This window comes from Equus przewalskii, chromosome 18 (genome assembly GCF_037783145.1).
Source record: "Equus przewalskii isolate Varuska chromosome 18, EquPr2, whole genome shotgun sequence".
NCBI classification, from domain to species: domain Eukaryota; kingdom Metazoa; phylum Chordata; class Mammalia; order Perissodactyla; family Equidae; genus Equus; species Equus przewalskii.
Genome location: NC_091848.1, coordinates 39701171 through 39722486, shown reverse-complemented (window position 1 = coordinate 39722486; position 21316 = coordinate 39701171). Strand labels below are relative to the sequence as shown.

The 21316-nt window shown below is 34.0% G+C and overlaps 1 protein-coding gene across 20 annotated transcripts in view; it reads left to right on the top strand.

Moving 5' to 3' along the window:
* Positions 1 to 21316, top strand: part of STXBP5L (syntaxin binding protein 5L) — a 350864-nt gene that overhangs the window by 195725 nt on the left and 133823 nt on the right. For all 20 annotated transcript variants that reach the window (XM_070583799.1, XM_070583808.1, XM_070583812.1 and 17 more), the window contains 3 exons: positions 11445 to 11485; positions 15478 to 15695; positions 17435 to 17607. In XM_070583799.1, coding sequence (XP_070439900.1) covers positions 11445 to 11485; positions 15478 to 15695; positions 17435 to 17607 — 432 coding nt within the window. The remainder of the gene's footprint in view (positions 1 to 11444; positions 11486 to 15477; positions 15696 to 17434; positions 17608 to 21316) is intronic.

Here is a 21316-nt window from a genome sequence, read left to right as displayed (position 1 = left end):
AAATCCCTGGATACTATATATTAAACAAACATAAAATGACTGGAAAATATGGAGAGAAGTCAGACTGGCTAGGCCCCCAAGACCCAAGGAATGACGTGATGGTCAGTTTCCTGGATTTTCTTTTTGTCTCATATATCCCAGAATCAGAGCTGAAGAAGCTAACAGCCTGGAACTATGAATGGGCACAGACAAAACACACCCAAGAAAAGCTAGCTCTCTCTAGCCAGAGGATGAGGAAAGGGGCAGCCTATCAAGACAGAAAACTTTTAGAAAATAATGTCTCTACTCTAGCTAACCAATACAGAAAAAAATCTATGGCCCTACTCCAACCCACTCCATCAAAGGCTCAGTGGGGAACCCAAACTTTCACCCTCATCAGGCTGTAACAAAGTGCCTCAACTTACCCACAAGGGGTGTGTCAATCTCTGACTCAGTGCAAAGCCTGCACAGGGAGCTAGTACTATTAACCCTGCTGGGTGGTAATGAAACCAATGACCCATGGTGTTGGAGGAGATCATGTGGGGAGCCAGAATTCCTACCACTGCCCAGCAATAATGAGGAGCCACACACCCTCCCCGTTTTGTGTCAATGGAAGTGCAGTAAGAAAGGAGAGAAATGAGAAAGAACAGGGCTGAAAAAGTACCTAAGGAAATAATGGCTGAAAACTTCCCAAATTTGGTGAAAGACATGAACCTATAGATTCCAGAAGCTAAGTGAACTGCAAGAAATCCACAACAAGACACATCATAGTCAAACTTCTGAACACTAAACACCAAGAAAAAATCATGAAACGGCAAGAGAGAAATGACACTTTACCAATAGGGAAAAACCAATTTGAATGATGGCAGATTTCTCATCAGAAACCTTGGAGGCCTGAAGGAAACCTGAATCTTTTTCAGGTGTTGAAAGAAAGGAATTGGCAACCCAGAATCCTATACCTGGCAAAAATATCCTTCAGGAATTAAGTTGAAATCAATACATTCTCAGATGAAGGAAACTAAGAGAATTTGTCAACATCAGACCTACCCTAAAAGAGTAGCTAAAGGAAGTTCTATAAACAGTAAGCAAAAATATGGGTAAATACAATAGGCTTTCCTTTCCTTGAGTTTTTAGAATTATATTTGATGGTTGAAGAAAGTATTATAGTTCCCTTGTCAGATGTGGTTCTACATATGTATAGAGGAAATATTAAAGACAACTATAAATGGGAGAGGGTAAAGTGATGTAAAAGGAGGTAAGGTTTCTATACTTCTCTCAGAATGGTAGTATGATGACACAAGTAGACTGTGACAAGTTATGAATATACAATGTAATACCTAGAGCACCCATTTGAAAAAACCTATACAAAGAGAGTTACACTCAAAAACATTATTGATGGATATAATAAAATAATTCAAGTAACCCATAAGAAGAGAAGGAAAAAAACAGTGACAAAAAAATGGAGGAAAAAAACAGAAAAGAAAAAAAATGTCAGACTTAAGCCCTAACAGATCAATGATTATATTAAATGTAAATGTTCTAAATACACCAATTCAAATGCACAGATTGGCAGAGTTAATTTAAAAATATGATCCAACTATGTTCTACTCACCATACACTCACTTCAAATATAACACTATAGTCAGGTTAAGATAAAAAGGATGAAAAAATAGTTTATAAAAGAATCAAGAAAGATATCAGAATAGTAGTCCAGACTTTGTTCTCCTACAGAGACACTGATGTAACAACATGTATGGTTCAAAAGCCTTTATGAAAACTCCAGAAACCAGGTAGGAAGTCATATCCCAGGCAAGCTCAAAGCCACAAATAGCCACATTGAAATGAGTAAAAACAGCCATTTCATTTCAACTTTGTCAGCTCCTCCCACAAATTGTCACAGCTCATGTTCAGGAGGAAAACCCAACTTGCACCTTCTCTATGAGAGGGAAATAGAGTAGAATGTCCATCCAATGTTCCTGCTTTTCAGGGAACTTCCCTAGAGACTACTTTCTATCTTATCTGAGTCAGAGTACTGAAGGAACCTGGATGCCAGGGGGTTGCACAGAACAAAAGAGAGCTCAGTGGCTTGTTGAAGTGTCAAAAAATACTGCAGACAGACAATAGAGGGAGGAAGAGACTACAAGCTCCTGAAAAAGAAACCAGAAAACCTCTCTAATTGGGGAATTATGCACATAAGCCCAGAGAAGATATATACCCATTAAAGATTTTAGAGCCTCCCAGGATCTCTGGCTGGGCTGATTGGTGGAGGTTTTCCCCCATACAAAGCCAGTCGATTAGAGGTGGCTGTATTTTCAAATGCTAAATTCAGAAGAAATAACAAGGCACACAAAGAAACAGAGAAACATGGCCCAATCAAAGGAACAAACTAAACCTCCAGAAACTAACCCTAAAGAAATGGAGATTTGTGAATTACTTAACAAGCAATTCAAAATAATTATCTTAAAGAAGCTCAGTGCACAACAAGAGAACACAGATAGACAACTAAACAAAATCAGGAAAATGCATGAAGGAAATGAGAATATTAACAAGGGAAACTATAAAAAAGAACCAAAAGGAAATTCTGGAGCAGAAGAATACAATAACTAAGTTGAAAAATTTACTAAAAGGGATCAATAGTAGACTTAATGAGTCACAAGAACGAATCAGCAAACTCAAAGATAGGTAATATGAAGTTCCCAAATCAGAGAAACAAAAGATAAAAGTAGGAAGAGAAGTAAAGAATGCCTAAAAGACTTATGGCATGTCATCAAGCAGACCAATATAAGCATTATGGAAGTTCCAGAAGGAGGAGAGAGAAGAAATGGGGCAGAGAACTTATTTGAAGAAATTATGGCTGAAAACTTCCCAAATCTGAGGAAGTAAAGGGATATCCAAATTCAAGAAGCTCATATTCTCTAATGAAGATGAGTCCAAAGATGTGTACACTGAGACAAATTATAATCAAATTGTGAAAGACAAAGAAAGAACCTTGAAAGCAGCAACAGAAAAGCAATTCATGTATATGGAAACTCCCATAAGGTTATCAGTGGATTTCTCAGCAGTATCATTACAGGCTAGAAGAGAGTGAGATGATATATTCAAAGTGCACAGAGAAAACACAAAGCCAGCCATGAATACTATAGATGGAAAAATGTACTTCAAAAATGAAGGAGAAATAAAGACCTTCCAAGATAACAAAAGCTGAGAACATTTATCACCACTACACCTACTTACAAGAATTGCTAAAGAAAGTCCTTAAAGTTGAAATGGATGGACACTAGACAACAAAATGAAAGCATATGAAAATATAAAGCTGCCCAGAAAAAGGTAAGTACGTAGACAAAAACAGAATCTCATAACATTGTCATGGTGGTGTATAAATAATTTTAAATTCAAATGTAGAATTTAAAAGATAAAATCACTTTTAAAAAACTATAACTATAAAACTATGCTAATGGTTACAAAATATAAAAAGATGTAATTTGTGACATTGATAACATAAAGTGGGGGAGTGTAAAGGAGTAGGGTTTTTGTATGCAATTAAAGTTAAGTGGTTATCACTTTAAAATAGATCAGTATAACTATAAGATGTTTTATGTAATACCCATGATAACCACAAAGAAAGTACCTATAGAATATGCACAAAAGAAAGTGAGAAAGGAATCAAAGTATGTCACTATGAAAAATCAATGAAACACGAAGGCAGCAAGAAAGGGAACAAGGGGCAAAATAAATACAGGGGACAGGAAACAGTTTTAAAATGGTGATAGTAAGTCCTCTTATATCTGTAATTTCTTTAAATATAAATGGATTAAACTCCCAAATCAAAAGACATAGAGTGGTTGAATGGATAAAAAAAAAAAAGAGCCAACAATATGCTATTACATGAGACTCACTTTAGATATAAGGATGTACATAGGCTGAAAGTGAAAGGAGTCATAAAGATATTCCATGCAAATGCTAACCAAAAGAGGGTGGGATGACCATACTTTTATCAGACAAACTAGACTTTAAGCCAAAAATTGTCATAAGAGACAAGGAAGGACAGTATATAATGATAAAGTGGTCATTTCACCAGAAATATAAGTTATAAATATATGTGTACCTAACAATACAGCACCCAAATATTTAAAGCAAACAGTGACACAATTGGAGAGATAAATAGGCAGTAATAAAAAATAGTAGGAGATTTTAATACAGTACTTTCAATAATGAATAGATCACCCAGATGGAAGATCAATAAGGAAACAGAGGACTTGGACAACACCACAGGCCAATTGGACCTAACAGACATGTACAGAACACTCCATCCAACAACAGCAGAATACGCCTTCTTCTCAAGTACACATGAAACATTCTCCAGGAGAGATCATGTGTTAGACCACAAAACAAGTCTTAACAAATTTGAGAAGACTGAAATCATAACAAGTATCTTTTATAACCACAATGAAATGAAACTAGAAGTTGATAGCAAAAAGAAGACTGGAATTTAATTTCAACAAATATGTGGAACCCACAACCAATGGGTCAAAGAAGAAATCACAAGGAAATTGGAAAATATCTTGAGATAAATGGAAATGAAAATACAACATACCAAAACTTATGGGATGCAGCAAAAGCACTACTAAGAGGTTTATAAGTAAACCTGTATGACATTTATAGTAGTAAATGCCAACATTAAAAAAAGATCTCAAATCAACAACCTAATTGTACACCTCAAGGGATTAGAAAAAGAAGTAAAAACTAAACCCACAATTAGCAGAAGGAAGGAAATAATAAAGATTAGAGCAGAAGTAAATAGAAGTGAAATAATAGGAAAAATATTAAAAGCTGAGTTTTTTTTAAAAGATCGATGAAATTGACAAACTGTTAACTAGACTGAAATAAAAAGAGACTCAACAAATAGCAGAAATGAAAGAGGAGATGTTACAATTGACGCCAAAGAAATAAAAAAGGTTTGTAAGAGATTACTGTGAACAATTATACACCATCAGGCTGTTTAACCTAGAAAAAATGGATGAATTTCTGGAAGCGTAAAACCTACCAAGACTGAATCATAAAGAAATAAAAAAAATCTGCCCACACCTATAACTTAGTAAGGAAATTAAGTAAGTAATAAAAAAAAAACCTCCCAAGAAAGAAAAACCCAGGACTAGGTGGCATCACAGGAGAATTCTACCAAACATTTGAAGAAAAATTAATACCAGTCCTTATCAAACTCTTCTGAAAAATTGTAGTGGAAGGAATACTTCCAAACTCATTCTATGAGGCCAGCATTACCCTGGACACAAATCAGACAAAGATACTATCAGGAAATTAAACTACAGATTAATATCCCCAATGAATATCAATGCAAAAATCCTCAACAAAGTACTAGCAAACTGAATTCAGCTACAAATTTAAAAGATTAAACATCACAACCAAGTGGGTTTTATCTTTAGAATGCAGGATGGTTCCACATATGAGAATCAATCAATGTGATACACCACATGATCATCTCAGATGATGCAGAAAAAGCATTTGATAAAATTCAACATCCTTTCATGATAAAAAACATTTAAGAAACTAGTAACAGAAGGAAATTGCCACAACATAGCAAAAGTCATATATAAAAAGCACACAGCTAACATCATATTCAATGGTGAAAAAGTGGGAAGGATGCCCACCCTCATGACTCTATTCAACATAATTCTGGAAGACCTAGCTAGAGCAATCAGGCAAGAAAAATAAATAAAAGACATCCAAATCAGAATAGAAGAATTAAAATTTTCTGTTTGTAGATGACATGACCTTATATGTAGGAAACTCATAAGTTTCCACAAAAAAAGTGTTAGAACTAATAAATCAAGCAAATTTTCAGGATAGAAAATCAACTAAATAATCAGTTACATTCCTATACGCTAATAATGAACGATCTGAAAGAACATTAAGAAAACAATCCCATTGACGATAGCATCAAAAAGAATAAAATATTCAGGAATAAAATTAACCAAGGAGGCAAAACTCTTGTATAATGAAAACTACAAAACATTGATGAAAGAAATTAGAGAAGACTCAAATAAATGGAAATATATCACATGCTGATGGATTAGAAGACTTGATATTGTTAAGATGTCCATACTACCCAAAGCAATCTACAGATTCAATGCAGATCCTTATCAGAGTCCCAGTGGCATGTTTTGCAGAAGTAGAGAAAAAGAACTATCCTAAAATTAGTATGGAATCTCAAAGAACCACAGATATCTAAAACAATCCTGAGAAATGAAAACAAAGCTAAACTCCTCACACTTCCTGATTTCAAAACATGATACAAAGCTAATCAAAACATATTACAAAGTGGGGCTGGCCCTGTGGCCGAGTGGTTAAGTTCGCGCGCTCCGCTGCAGGCGGCCCAGTGTTTCGTTGGTTCGAATCCTGGGCGCGGACATGACACTGTTCGTCAGGCCACGCTGAGGCGGCGTCCCACATACCACAACTAGAAGGACCCACAAGGAAGAATATACAACTATGTACCGGGGGGGCTTTGGGGAGAAAAAGGAAACAATAAAAAAAAATCTTTAAAAAAAAATATTACAAAGTAATCAAAACAGTATGGTACTGGCATAAAGACAGACATATCGACCACTGGAACAGACTAGAGAATTCACAAATAAACCATCACCTATATGATCAAATCTTTGATAAAGGTACCGAAGCTATACAATGGGGAAAGGATAGTCTCTTCAACAAATGATGTTGGGCAAACAGAATTTGCACATGCAAAAGAATGAAATTGGACCCTTACCTTACACCATATACAAAAATCAACTCAAAATGGAAAAACCTAAATGTAAGACCTGAATCTATAAAACTCCTAAAAGAAAACAGAAAAGCTTCCTGACATTGGCTTTGGCGATTATATCTTGCTTGTGACACTAAAAACATGGGCAACTAAAGCAAAAGTAGACAAATGGGACTACCTCAAACTTAAAAATTTTTGTGAAGCAAAGGAAGCAATCAAGAGAGTAAAAAGGCAACCTTTGGAATGGTAGAAGATATTTGCAAACCGTATATCTGACAAGGGGTCAGTATCCATAATATTTAAAGAACTCCTACAACTCGATAATAACAACAAAAAATCCAAGTAAAAATGGGCAAAAGACTTGAATAAGTAATTCTCCAGAGGAGATATACAAATGACTAAGAAGCATATGAAAAGATGTTCAACATCATTACTCGTCAGGAAAATGCAAATCAAAACCACAATGAGATATCATTTCACACCTATTGGGATGGCACTATAAAACAACAGCAACAAACAGAAAATAACAAGGGCTGGCAACGATGTGGAGAAATTAGAACCTTTGTTCATTGTTGATTAGAATGTACAATGGTGCAGCTGCTATGGAAAACAGTATGGAGTTTCCTCCAAAAAGTAAAATTAGAATTACTCTATGATCCAGCAATCCCACTTCTGGGTACATATTCAAAAGAAGTGAAAACAGGCTATCAAGGAGATATATGCACTCTCATGTTCACTGAAGCATTATTCACAGTAGTCAAGAGGTGGAAGCCCCCTAATATCCATCAACAGATGAATGGATTTTAAAAATGTTATATTACATACAATGGAATATTATTCAGTTCAGGCTTAAAAAAGAAGCAAATCATGTCTCATGTGAACCTCATGGGAACTATGCTACGTGAAATAAGCCAGTCTCAAAAAGACAAATACTGCATGATTCTATTTATAAGAGGTACCTAGAATAGGCAAATTGATAAAGACAGAAGGTATGATGGTGGCTGCTATGGGCTAGGGAGAGGTGGGAGAAGGGAGTTGTTGTTCAATGGATGTGGAGTTCAGTTTTGCTAGATGAAAAAGTTCTAAAAATCTGCTGCACAACAATGTGCTAGATAACACTACTGTACTATACACCTAAAAGTGGTTAAGATGGTAAATTTTACATTATGTGTTTTTGACCACAATAAAAAAAAATCAATGTAAATTATAGAACTGAAAATTATTATAACTGAAAATAAGAACTAAATAAATTATTTTAACAGCAAGATATAAACTGTTGTTACTCAGAGACAACATGATTATGTATGTGGAAAGCGCAAAATAATGTACAGCTATTTAAATTAACTTGACTATTTAGCAAGTCACTGGGTACATCAATATACAAAAGTCAGCTATATTTCTATATACTAGCAACAATTATAAAATAAAAACTCCAAAATTATACAATTTAAAATAGCATCCAAACAAATCACATAATCTAGAAATAAACCTAACAAAAGATATGCAAGACATCTTCAATGAAAATTGTGAAACAAATCTGAGAAGTAGGAAAAGACGTAAATGTGTGGAGAGAGAAACTGTGGTCATTAACTAGACTCAGCGTTGTAAAGATATCAGTTTTTTCCCTGTTTGATCCAGAGATACAGATGTGTTCACTTTGTGACACTTTGTTGTGCTGTAATCTTTAGATTTGTGCTGTATGTGTGTTATAATTAAATTAAAAATTTACTTTAAATTATCGGAAGTTTACATCACTTACAACGTCAGGGTAGAACTTGGGCCTTTCACTAAAGAAATGATTATTTTGGCAAAAATAGAATCAATTTCCTCAGAACTCTAGAATCTAGTGGAAAATTTATAGTAACCAGGAGAATGCTTAAGAAAGAAAGAAATTACTATAAAATAGATAAATCAGGGGGATGTAAAATACAGCATGGTGACTATAGTTAATAATACTGTATTGCATATTTGAAAGTTGCTAAGAGAGGTCTACTCTTTATAAAGTTCTTATCACAAGGAAAAAGTTCTGTAACTATGTCTGATGATGGATGTTAAGTAGACTTATTGTGGTGATCATTTCACCAGTATGTACAAATATCGAATCATATTGTACACTTGAAACTAATATAATGTTTTATGTCAGTTATACCTCAATTTTAAAAAATAGAGGAGCACACATGGAGATGCAAGTTATTAGTAATGTTAGTTCTTTGATTTCGTGATTGGTTTACAGAATTTCAGTATAATTTTATTCTATGTATTAAATCTATATTACATATATTGTTCTTTGCATGTCAAATACTGCATGATAAAAAAATAAAACTGAATTAAAGGTTATTAGAATATAGATTCTCAGACCATCATCCTGCAGAATTTCAGTAATAAAATAGGTTTTTTTGGTTACATCTATAAGTGAATAATTAGAGTACGTAAAGATACAAAGCATTCATAGCGGCTTTATTTGTAATAGCCAAAAACTGAAAACAACCCAAATGTTCATCAACTGGTAAACGGGTAAACAAAATGAGGTATATCTATACAATGGAATGCTATTCAGCAATAAAAATGAACACATTACCAATACATGAAACATCAGGGATTATCCTCAAAAACATTATGCTAAATGAAAGATACATACACAGAAGAGTAAATATTGTAACAACACAGAAGAAATCTGTGCAGGCAGAAACCAGATCAGTGGATATCTGCTGGGGTGGGAAATCAGATTGTATGCTGGCATGAGGTACCTTTTGGAGGTGATGGAAATGTTCTAAAACTGGATTATGGTGTCAATGGGACAACTGTATAAATTTACTAAAAATTACCAAACTGTACATTTATCTTGGGTGAATTTTATGGTATGTAAATTATATCTCAATAAAGCTGTTAACAAAATAAAGCTACTCAATTAGCAGCTACCACCCTCTCAAAAAAGTCAAGTGACCGTATGTGTGTGGGTCTATTTCTGGACTATCTACTATGTTCTATTTATATATATATGTCTCTTTTTTTCACCAATAGCAATAACTTTATGGTAGCTTTAGAATAAGACTTAAAGTTAGGTAGTTTCAGTACTCCAACTTTTAAAAAATTTTTTTAAATTTCTTTAGGTATTCTAGTTCTTTTACTTTTCCATATAAATTTTAGGATCAGTTTATTTCTACAAAAATTTTTTTTTGCATATTTCAATTGAGATTACATTGAATCTATACATCATCTGGGGAGAACTGAGATCTCTGTCAGTTCTGACATCTAGTAAGTCTTATAATTTAAGAATACATTATATCTCTCCATTTATTTATGCCTTCTCTGATTTCTTTGATTAGGATCTTGAAGTTTTCAGCAAACAGATCTAACACAAATTGTGTTAGTTTTTATATAGGCATTTCATGTTTTTTGGTGCTATTGTAAATGGTACTCTTACAATTTCAATTTCCAAATGTTCATTGCTATTATATAGAAATACAATTGATTTTTTTACATTGTCCTTGTATCTTACAATTGTGCTAAACTCATAGATGAGTTCTGATATCCTTCTTGTAAATTCTTTGGGATTTTCTACATAGCCAATCATGTGATCTGCAAATAGAGAATTTTATTTCTTCCTTTTCAATCTTTATTCCTTTTATTTCTTTTTCTTCCCTTGCTGCAGTAGTTAGGACCTCCAATATGATGTTTAAGGATGGTGAGAGTAAACATTTTTCCTTTGTTCCTGATCTGAGGTGGAAAGTATTCCATCTCTTTCACCATTATGTCTGTTAGACAACATCTGTAGGTTGTTCCTAGATGCCTTTTATCAGATTGAAGAAGTTTCCTCTGTTCCTAGTTTACTGAGTTTTTTTCATGAGTGGATGGTGAATTTTTGTCAAATGCTTTTGTTGCATTTAAGATGGTCATATGGTTTTTCTCCTTTAATCTGTCAGTATGATGGATTATAATATGATGATTGATTTTTTTTTTAATGTTTAACTGGCCTTGTGTTCCTGATAAACCCCACTTAGGCATGATGTATTATCCTGTCTATATATTTCTTGATGTGATTTGCTAATATTTTGTTGACTATTTTTAGATCTATGCTCAAGGGATATTGGTTTGTAATTTTCTTTTCTAGTAATATTTTTCCTGGTTTTGGCATCAGGATAAAGCTGACCTCATAAAATGTGTTGGGAGGAATTCTATCCTCTTTATTTCTAGATGAGTTCTTATAGAACTGATGTTATGTTATTACCAAATAATGATACAATTCTAGATAGGCTTAAGGATTTGCTTTTATATTTTGAAGCTTAACTTTAATTTCACTAAGATACCCATTTCAAAATTATTTTAATGTAATCAAAATTAACTCAGATATCTTTTTTATTATGTAAACAATTTTATATAATTTTATATATTTTATATATTGTTCATTTTCCACAGGCCAGTTTTCATTGCTCTCTATTACACAAAAAGTCTTCTTACAGTAAAATCTAAGCAATTATTGTTCTTTTTAAATTTGGATTTTAATGTATTGTTTAAAAGATAAACCATTGTTTTGAGCTTAGAAATGGTTTAGCATACATTAGTTTTCATTGGAATGGTATTTTTGGATTGAATTTAACACTGACTCAAGTTTTTGTACATTTAGAATGATTATGGTTTTTTAATTTACTATACCTTAATTAACACTAATTTATTTCCCATCTAGTCATGCAGATGGATCAATAAAATTTTGGGATGCTTCTGCAAGTAAGTTTTAAGTTTCTCTATAACAGAAAACACTTGGTTAATGTTTACCCATAGCCTTTCACTACTTTTTTGTTTGGGCAATTAACATTTCAGATACATTTTTAGCATACATATATGGCTGTGTTACAAAAATCCATTTCCTATATTATTAGATGAGTTTATAGTATTATCTCTCCTGTATTTTTTGTCTATAATATAAGTAAGACTGAAGTTACTCCTTATCAGCAACCCATTTTATTTTCAAGAAGCAAGGTACATTGGAAAAAGTACCAAACTTTGACAGAATAATTCTATTAAGGAATTCTCTTCAGCTCCTACTTCTGTTTTCTTGGAAAAGTGCTTTTATCCCACCAGTCTTCACTTTTCTTTCCCATTTGTCTACCAAGTCCTGTGACAATCAAAAGAAATGATTTGTGGGGCTGGCTCGGTGGCATAGTTGTTAAGTTCATGCACTGGCTTTGGTGGCCCGGTATTTACAGGTTGGGGTCCTGGCGTGAACCTATGCACTGCTCATCAAGTCATGCTGTGGTGGCATCCCAAATACAAAATAGAGGAAGATTGCCACAGATGTTAGCTCAGCGACAATCTTCCTCAAGCAAAAAGAGGAAGATTGGGAACAGATGTTCACTCAGGGTCAATCTTTCTCACCAAAAAAAGAAAGAAAGAATTTGGGAAATGTGAAATTTATTTCAAAATCTTGAGAATTACATAATTTAAGGAATAAATAAGGTACTCTGCTCAACATTTAAGGGCATGCAAAGATATTTAAAACTTCATTATAACCATACATACCCTTCAGAAAATTTATAGTCACTGGAATAGATAGAGGAATGCACGTATATAACTACAGGGCAAACAATATAAGAGCTCTAAATGTAGTGTAACCCAAATTCTGTTATCAGAAATGAGAGATTTATTTGAACCAAGTAGATCCAGGAAGAGTATTTTGATGGGTAACATTTCATTTGAGTTTTGGAAGATAGTTGAGATTTTGACAGGAATGGAAGGATAAGAAAAAATGAGCAATGACTGAGTTTCTGAGGATTCGTAATCAGCAAGATATAGGTAACTCTTGGAAGTAAGAAATACAAGAGAGTTCTGGAGGTTTGGATTTTGTGGCAACACCAGGAAATCCAAGTAAAAATATCTAGCAGGTAGGGAGAACAGTCAAGAATGAAAACTAATGAAAAAGTAGCATAAAAGTAATGTTTGAAGCTATAGAAGTGAACAGCTTCTGAGGAAGACTATGATAAACAGAAAAACCGAGGGAAGAAGCTTGAATATTGATGATTCTCTCAGTCTGTAAACTCGAGTCCTTCAGCAATGGAGCAACCCATTAGCAAGAGAAAATGATTAAAAGAGTTAAAGCCATGAATTCTGAGGCCCGTTTCTGACCTCACAATAAAGAGCAATTGCTCAGGGAGAGGGGGGAATTCCAAAGGACAACAAGTTTTCTTTTGATGAAGTTTTACATGTAAATGTGAGTTTGTTCCAGGAACACAGTTAATTGCATAGTGACATCATTGCTGGATTCCCACCACCTGAAAGTCACTCCTTAGCTTCTAAAATGTGAGAAGATACTTTAACACTCTAATGATTAGAGTACATACCACCATTAAGCATACATGTTAATATTTTAAGAGCTTAATTTTTAAATAAAATATTATTTTATCACATTCAGAACATATATTGCAAAGGTTTGCAGCATATTTAATGTTTTTAGTGTAATCAATTATAAGGGCATATTTCCAATTGTATGGATGTAATTAAAGAAATACCACTTAGTTTGCCAGTTTTGTGGAATACTGTCGAGTACAGGAAGTTAGGTTACACTGAATTTGAATAATTGAGTTTATCCCATGTGTATTAGTTTTCAATTTCTGAGAAATAAATTACCACATTTTAGCAGATTAAAAAATACCCATATATTATCTCATAGTTTCGGTGTGTCAGGAATCTGGGTACAGTTTAGCTGGGTTCTTTGCTCAGATCTCCCAAGACTGCAGTCAGGGAGGTGGCTAGGGCTGCAGTTTCACCTGAGGCTGGATGCTCTTGCAAACTCATGTGGTTGTTGGCAGAAAATTCATTTTCTTGCAGCTTTTTTAGAACTCATGGTGACTTGCTGCTTCAAGGCTAGGAAAAGAGTGTCTCTAACCTCAGGGAGGGCCCCAGTCCCTCTTTTGAAGGGCTCACTTGATTATGTCAGGCTCATTCAGATAATCTCTGTTGATTAACTCAAAATTAAGTAATTAAGGGCCTTAATTATGTCTGCAGTATCCTTTTACGATTGCCATGTCACATAAAATAATCATGGGAGTGATACTCCATCTGACCTAGAAGCAAGTCTGTAGCGCTTAATACAATGTCTTGTGCTTTTTTTTTCTGGTGAGGAAGATTGGCCCTGTGCTAACTTCTGCTGCCAATCCTCCCCTTTGTGCTTGAGAAGATTGTTCCTGAGCTAGCATCTACGCCAATCTTCCTCTATTTTGTATGTGGGACACTTCCACAGCATGGCTTGATGAGCAGTGTGTAGGTCTGTGCCTGGGATCCAAACCCATGAACTCCAGGCCTCCCTCCAAAGGGGAGCACACGAGCTTAAACATTACATCACCGGGCTGGCCCCACCTTGTGTATTATAAAAACTATTTTTGTTTGACATAAATTTGGGCTTACAGAAAAATTGCAAAAAAATGCTTTGAAGTGTTTCATAGCCTTTAGGTAGATTCCCTAAATGTCAATGTATAATACATTTGTTCTGTCTCTCTCCCTCACCCCACAACCCTCCCTTACTTTTTCTCTCTCCCCTCCATATATTCACACACATACATATGTATAGCTTTTTATAATCATTTGAGAGTAAGTTGGAGACGTGATGCTTTTCTAACACTACATGCCCCTAAATACTTCAGTGTGTGTTTCCTACAAACAAGGGTATTATTTTACACAAATTATCGTTATCAAAATCAGGAGATTAATATTGATACAATACTGTTATCTAACCTCCAGATCTTACTCAGTTTTGTGAATTGTCCCAATAATATCTTTCATAATAAAAGAAAATCTAGGATCATTTATTGCATTTAGTTATTATATCTTTTGAGTTTTCTTTAATCTAGAATGTTTCCTGAGTATTTCATGAAATTGACATTTTTGAGAAGTTCAGCCTGGTTATTTTGTAGAATCTCCATCAGTTCAGTTTGACTGATGTTTCTCATGATTAGGTTCAGATTATGCACTTTGGACATGAACTCCCAGATTTTTAGAACTTTTCTCAAGGGTCCTTTGTAGAATCAGAGCTTTTTTGTAGGGAAGTTATCATCAGGATCTAAAACGAGGAAAATATTTCCCCAAATATATATTCCTGAAAACAATTCACACACCCAAAGTTTATTAAAATTATATCTGAACTTTTCTTAACACAAAGCCACTCAGAAAAGGTTCTTTCTAAAATAATTACAGATTATTGGACTCCCAATATTGCTAGCTGGTAAATTATAAATGTTTCTCATCTGAAGGAGTGTCTAAAAATTTATTGAGAAGAGTAAACCTTCTATGAATAGCATCAACCTCTCATTTAGCACTCAGAGAAGAAAATTATAAAAAAAGGATTGAGGGGTGTCCCTTAGTAGAGAATTAGGTTCGGTGTTTCCATTGTAAACTTTCTTGAGTCCCAGTGTTTTCATCAACAAATGAAGATAAAAATATTCACTTCATGGGAGTTTTCTGAAGATCACATGAGAGAATGCATACAAAGGACCTACACATTCCTTGGCATATAGTGTATGTTCACTACATGTTTATTTTTTCCCTGTAGTCTCCCTCCAGCTAAACTGTACTGATATGAGAGCATGACATTGAATGCTTGCTACTTAAAATGTATTTTGTCTACTTGGGTTTTACTTTTGTGGTTTAACAAATATATTCAAAAAGCTTCAACAACATCTAAGAATTAAGTTCAAATTAGAAGATAACTGTGCTTCGATATCTTACAGTAACTCTGCAGATGCTGTACAAGCTAAAAACTTCAAAAGTGTTTGAAAAACAGAAGGTAGGAGAAGGAAAACAAACATGTGAAATTGTAGAGGAAGATCCATATGCCGTTCAGATGATTTATTGGTGTCCAGAGAGCAGAATATTCTGTGTATCAGGAGTCTCTGCATATGTCATAGTTTATAAATTCAGCAGACATGAAATTACAGCAGAAATAGTGGTAAGTCATTTAAAATTTAACTTTCACACTTACAGTTATTAAAAGACAGCAGTTGTCGTACTTGGCTAGCGCTTTGTATGGTTTTAAGCCAGCAAGACTGTAGTATGTGGCCAGTAATCCAATTCATAAGATTTTTAATTATTCTTGTTACTTAGTATAGCATATTTAAAAAAGCTTGGCTTAAGATGACACAAACACTTCTCTATCAAAATTTAGGATTATTAAATGGGATAGGTTATTCCTACACGTTTTATACAGTCATTGATTTTATGTACCAATGGGAAATTAATGCAGGCTTTGTTCTATATCTTTATTAAATTTTTTAAGGTTTGTCTTTTCTTGTCAATTAATTGCCACAAATGATTATTTCTCAAATATACTAAGGTTAATTTTAATGATTTTCTATGTAGCAACATTTTTATAGGATAGAAATAATTATGAGGTTGCCTTACCTAATCTTAACTTTTAAATTATTTTTATTCAAAATGTTGATGCTCTCATGGGATAAATTAAATCTAAATTAAGTCACCTACAGATAATGGGCCTCTTCTACCTAGTCCATTTTATCAGAAAGTAAAGATTATCTACTGAAGGCCTGTATATAAGTATTTTTACCTCAACAACTAAAATTAAGTATTGCCCCTTAGAAGTACATTATTTAAAATTCCAGGCTTTGGAGTCGTAAGCCTAGGTTTTAATTCTGGCCTTACCAGTACGTACCTGTGTGACTGAGCAAGTCAAAAGGCTCCTTTAGTAGGAGAGTCTGGGTAAGACTCAGTTTTATCACCCATATAATTTCCTGTGTAAATAAAATAGAAAAATGGGAAGTAGTAATAAACTAGAAATAATAATGCCAATTTCATATGATTCTTGTGATGATTGTATAGTCATTAGCATAGTGTCTAAGTGTAGTAAGCACTCAACAATTGTTAATTTTTATTGTCACAGGAGGTTTTTTGTAGTTTTCAGATAATTACGGCAGTCATTTTTGTAATATTGCTATATTCACCACCCCATAATGACATTTTTGTAAGCACTTGCTTTCAACCTCAAAAACGCTGATTTTTGCATTGTAAAGCAAATGTTTATTGTAAAATCAATTGTAAATTAAAGCATTGAATGCAATCATAAAGCACTTAATTTTTAAACCTTTTTAACTTAAACATGGTTTTTGATCACCTTTTTATTTCAATATAAATTATCATATGTTTTTCATTAAGCAATTCTGACCAAGCTAATGAAATTAAACAAGTAAGGGCTAAGTTAACGAGACAAACAAAAATACGATATTTATTTTGGAAAATTTTTACTGAGTTAATTCAGTCAAAATCAAATGAAGCTTTTTTTTTAATACTAAAAAGACATATGAAAAGCAATTTTTCCAGTTTAATTTCTTTAATTGGAATAACCATGACCAATTTCTCCTTTTATTTATCACATATAGAATTGTAATTTTACTTTATCTTAAGAAATATTATATAAAAACTTTATCTCCAGTGGTAGATATTTTTCTTATAATTCTGAAGAATTAAAAAATATTTTACATTTTTTGTGAATGTCCTTGAATATTCCCTATAATTCATTATTTAATTCAGTGTAAGATGTCTTAGCTTTACTGTAAATTGAAATTGAACTTATTAACCTGAAAAAATAATGAATAATTACCTAAAAATTATCAGATGTTTTAATGTGATTATTTATTGTTATGACCTAGATTAAATTAAAACAATTTTTTTAAGTCATTAGAGGTACGACTTCAGTATGATGTTGAAGACATTATTACCCCAGAACCGGAAACAAGTCCTCCATTTCCAGATCTCTCATCCCAACTTCCTTCTTCAAGGAGTCTTTCGGGAAGCACTACCACTGTGGCTAGTGAAGGAGTAACAAAGGACAGTATCCCATGCCTCAAGTAAGACTTGCTACCAAATTTCACAACAGTTTTACATATTAGTCTCAAAATTATTTGAAACTGTGCCAAATAAATAATTTTTCTCTCTTATTGAGTTGTCAAGTGATCTACAATCCACCAAAAGGTACCCAGGTCTTTTCTTTGAATATCCATGAAGGGGACACAATATTTTCATTCTTCATTCCTAATTCATAAATTTCCTTTCCAGAAGAACCCTAAAGAAAATATGGCTTTGATAGAATGGGAAAACATTTGGCAGGGCAGAAACTTGATCACTTGCTTGGTAGTTCCCAACTGAAAAAGTGTATTTAGGGAATTTATTCAGCCTTCTTGGAATCGAAAAGAAAACCAAGTTTGCTATCTACTGCAAAACTACTATGTTAAAAAAAGAGTTTCTTACATGAATGCTAAGTTAGTGCATAATATTTCTTTCTTTTTTTAAACTGATGCTATTTGGTAATAAATTATATTGTCTCTGTATATCTAAACAAAGTTTAGTGTCATTATCAAATAAAACTGAATCAAGCCCATAGTAATATTTATCTTAATTGTTTTTATGCTTTTTAGTAATAAGGTATAAAAGAATTCAGTTCTCTTAAATTACTACTTACTGCTTCTACATCCTCAAACCGAATGTTTCTAGTATTAGCTGGTTGGAGAATTGAGCCTAAGCAAGGAATTTCTCTGAGCCTCACATGAAAATACAGGCATACCTCAGAGATATTGTGGGTTCAGTTCCAGACCACTGAAATAAAGTGAGTATCACAATAAAGCAAGTCACGATTTTTTGGTTTCCCAATGCATATAAAAGTTATATTTACTGTACTGTATTCTATTAAGTGTGCAATAGCATTATGTCTACAAAACACCATGTATGTACCTTAATTTAAAAAATACTTTATTGGTAAAGAATGCTAACCATCATCTGAGCCTTGAGCAAGTTGTAATTTTTTTGCTGGTAGAGGGTCTTGCCTTGATGCTAATGGCTGTGACTGGCCAGGGTGATGGTTGCTGAAGGTTGAAGTGGCTGTGGCAATTTCTTAAAATAAGACGATGATGTTTGCTGCGTTGACTGACTTTTCCTTTCGCGAGCAATGTCTCTGTAGCATGCAGTGCTGTTTGGTAGCATTTTACCCACAGTAGAACTTCTTTCAAAATTGGAGTCAATCCTCTCAAACACAGCCACTGCTTTATGAACTAAGTTTATGTAATATTCTAAATCTTCTGTTGTTATTTCAACAATCTTCACAGCATCTTCATCAGAAGTAGATTCCATCTCAAGAAACTACTTTCTTTGCTCATCCATGAGAAACAACTCCTCATCCATTAAAGTATCATGAGATTACAGCTATTCAGTCACATCTTCAGGCTCTACTTCTAATTCTAATTCTCTTGCTGTTTCTACCACATCTGCAGTTACTTCCTCCACTGAAGTCTTGAATCTCTCAAAGTCGATCATGAGGATCTGAATCAACTTCTTCCAAACTCCTATTAATGTTGATATTTCTGTCTCTTCCCATGAATTATGAATGTTCTTAATGACATCTAGAATGGTGAATCCTTTCCAGAAGGTTTTCAGTTTACTCTCCCCAGATCCGTCACAGGAATCGCTACCTATGGCAACTATAGCCTTCTGAAATGTGTTTCTTAAATAATAACACTTGAAAGCCAAAATAACTCCCTGATCAATGGGCTGCAGAATGGATGTTATGTTAGCAGACATGAAAACAAAATTAATCTCATTGTACATCTTCATCAGAGCTCTTGGGTAACCAGGTGCATTGTCAATGAGCAGTAATTTTTTTTTTTTATTAATGTTATGATAGATTACAACCTTGTGAGATTTCAGTTGTACATTTTTGTTAGTCATGTTGTGGGTACACCACTTCCCCCTTTGTGCCTTCCCCCCACCCCCCTTTTCCCTGGTAACCACCGATCAGATCTCCTTATCAATATACTAACTTCCACCTATGAGTGGAGTCATATAGAGTTCGTCTTTCTCTGACTGGCTTATTTCGCTTAACATAATACCCTCGAGGTCCATCCACGTTGCTGTGAATGGGCCAATTTTGTCTTTTTTTATGGCTGAGTAGTATTCCATTGTGTATATATACCACATCTTCTTTATCCAATCATCAGTTTCTGGGCATGTAGGTTGGTTCCACTTCTTGGCTATTGTAAATAATGCTGCGATGAACATAGGGGTGCAACGGACTCTTGAGATTTCTGATTTCAGGTTCTTAGGATAGATACCCAGTAATGGGATGGCTGGGTCATAGGGTATTTCTATTTTTAACTGTTTGAGAAATCTCCATACTGTTTTCCATAGTGGCTGTACCAGTTTGCATTCCCACCAACAGTGTATGAGGGTTCCTTTTTCTCCACAACCTCTCCAACATTTGTCACTCTTGGTTTTGGATGGTTTTGCCAATCTAACAGGTGTAAGGTGATATCTTAATGTAGTTTTGATTTGCATTTCCCTGATGATTAGCGATGATGAACATCTTTTCATGTGTCTATTGGCCATATTCATATCTTCTTTTGAGAAATGTCTGTTCATGTCCTCTGCCCATTTTTTGATCGGGTTTTTTGTTGTTGTTGTTAAGCAGTGTGAGTTCTTTGTATATTATGGAGATTAACCCTTTGTCAGATAAGTAGCTTGTAAATATTTTTTCCCAATTAGTGAGCTGTTTTTTTGTTTCAATCCTGTTTTCCCTTGCCTTGAAGAAGCTCTTTAGTCTGATGAAGTCCCATTTGTTTATTCTTTCTATTGTTTCCCTCAACTGAGGAGTTATAGTATCCGAAAAGATTCTTTTGAAACTGATGTCAAAGAGTGTACTGCCTATATTCTCTTCCAGAAGACTTATTGTTTCAGGCCTAATCTTTAGGTCTTTGATCCATTTTGAATTTATTTTGGTGTGTGGTGAAAAAGACTGGTCAATTTTCAATCTTTTGCATGTGACTTTCCAGTTTTCCCAGCACCATTTGTTGAAGAGACTTTCTTTTCTCCATTGTAGGCCCTCTGCTCCTTTGTCGAAGATTAGCTGTCCATAGATGTGTGGTTTTATCTCTGGGCTTTCAATTCTGTTCCATTGATCTGTGGACCTGTTTTTGTACCAGCACCATGCTGTTTTGATCACTGTAGCTTTGTAGTATGTTTTGAAATCGGTGATTGTGATTCCACCGGCTTTGTTTTTCTTGCTCAGGATTGCTTTAGGAATTCGCGGTCTTTTGTTACCCCATATGAATTTTAGGATTCTTTGTTCAATTTCTGAAAAGAATGCCTTTGGGATTCTGATTGGGATAGCGTTGAATCTGTAGATTGCTTTAGGTAGTATGGACATTTTAACTATGTTTATTCTTCCAATCCATGTGCATGGAATGTCTTTCCATCTCTTTATGTCGTCATCAGATTCTTTCAAGAAAGTCTTGTAGTTTTCATTGTATAGATCCTTCACTTCCTTGGTTAAGTTTATCCCAAGGTATTTTATTCTTTTCGTTGCAATTGTGAATGGGATTGAGTTCTTGAGTTCTTTTTCTGTTAGTTCATTGTTAGTGTATAGAAATGCTACTGATTTATGTATGTTGATTTTATACCCTGCTACTTTGCTGTAGTTGTTGATTATTTCTAATAGTTTTTCTATGGATTCTTTGGGGTTTTCTATATATAAGATCATGTCATCTGCAAACAGCGAGAGTTTTACTTCTT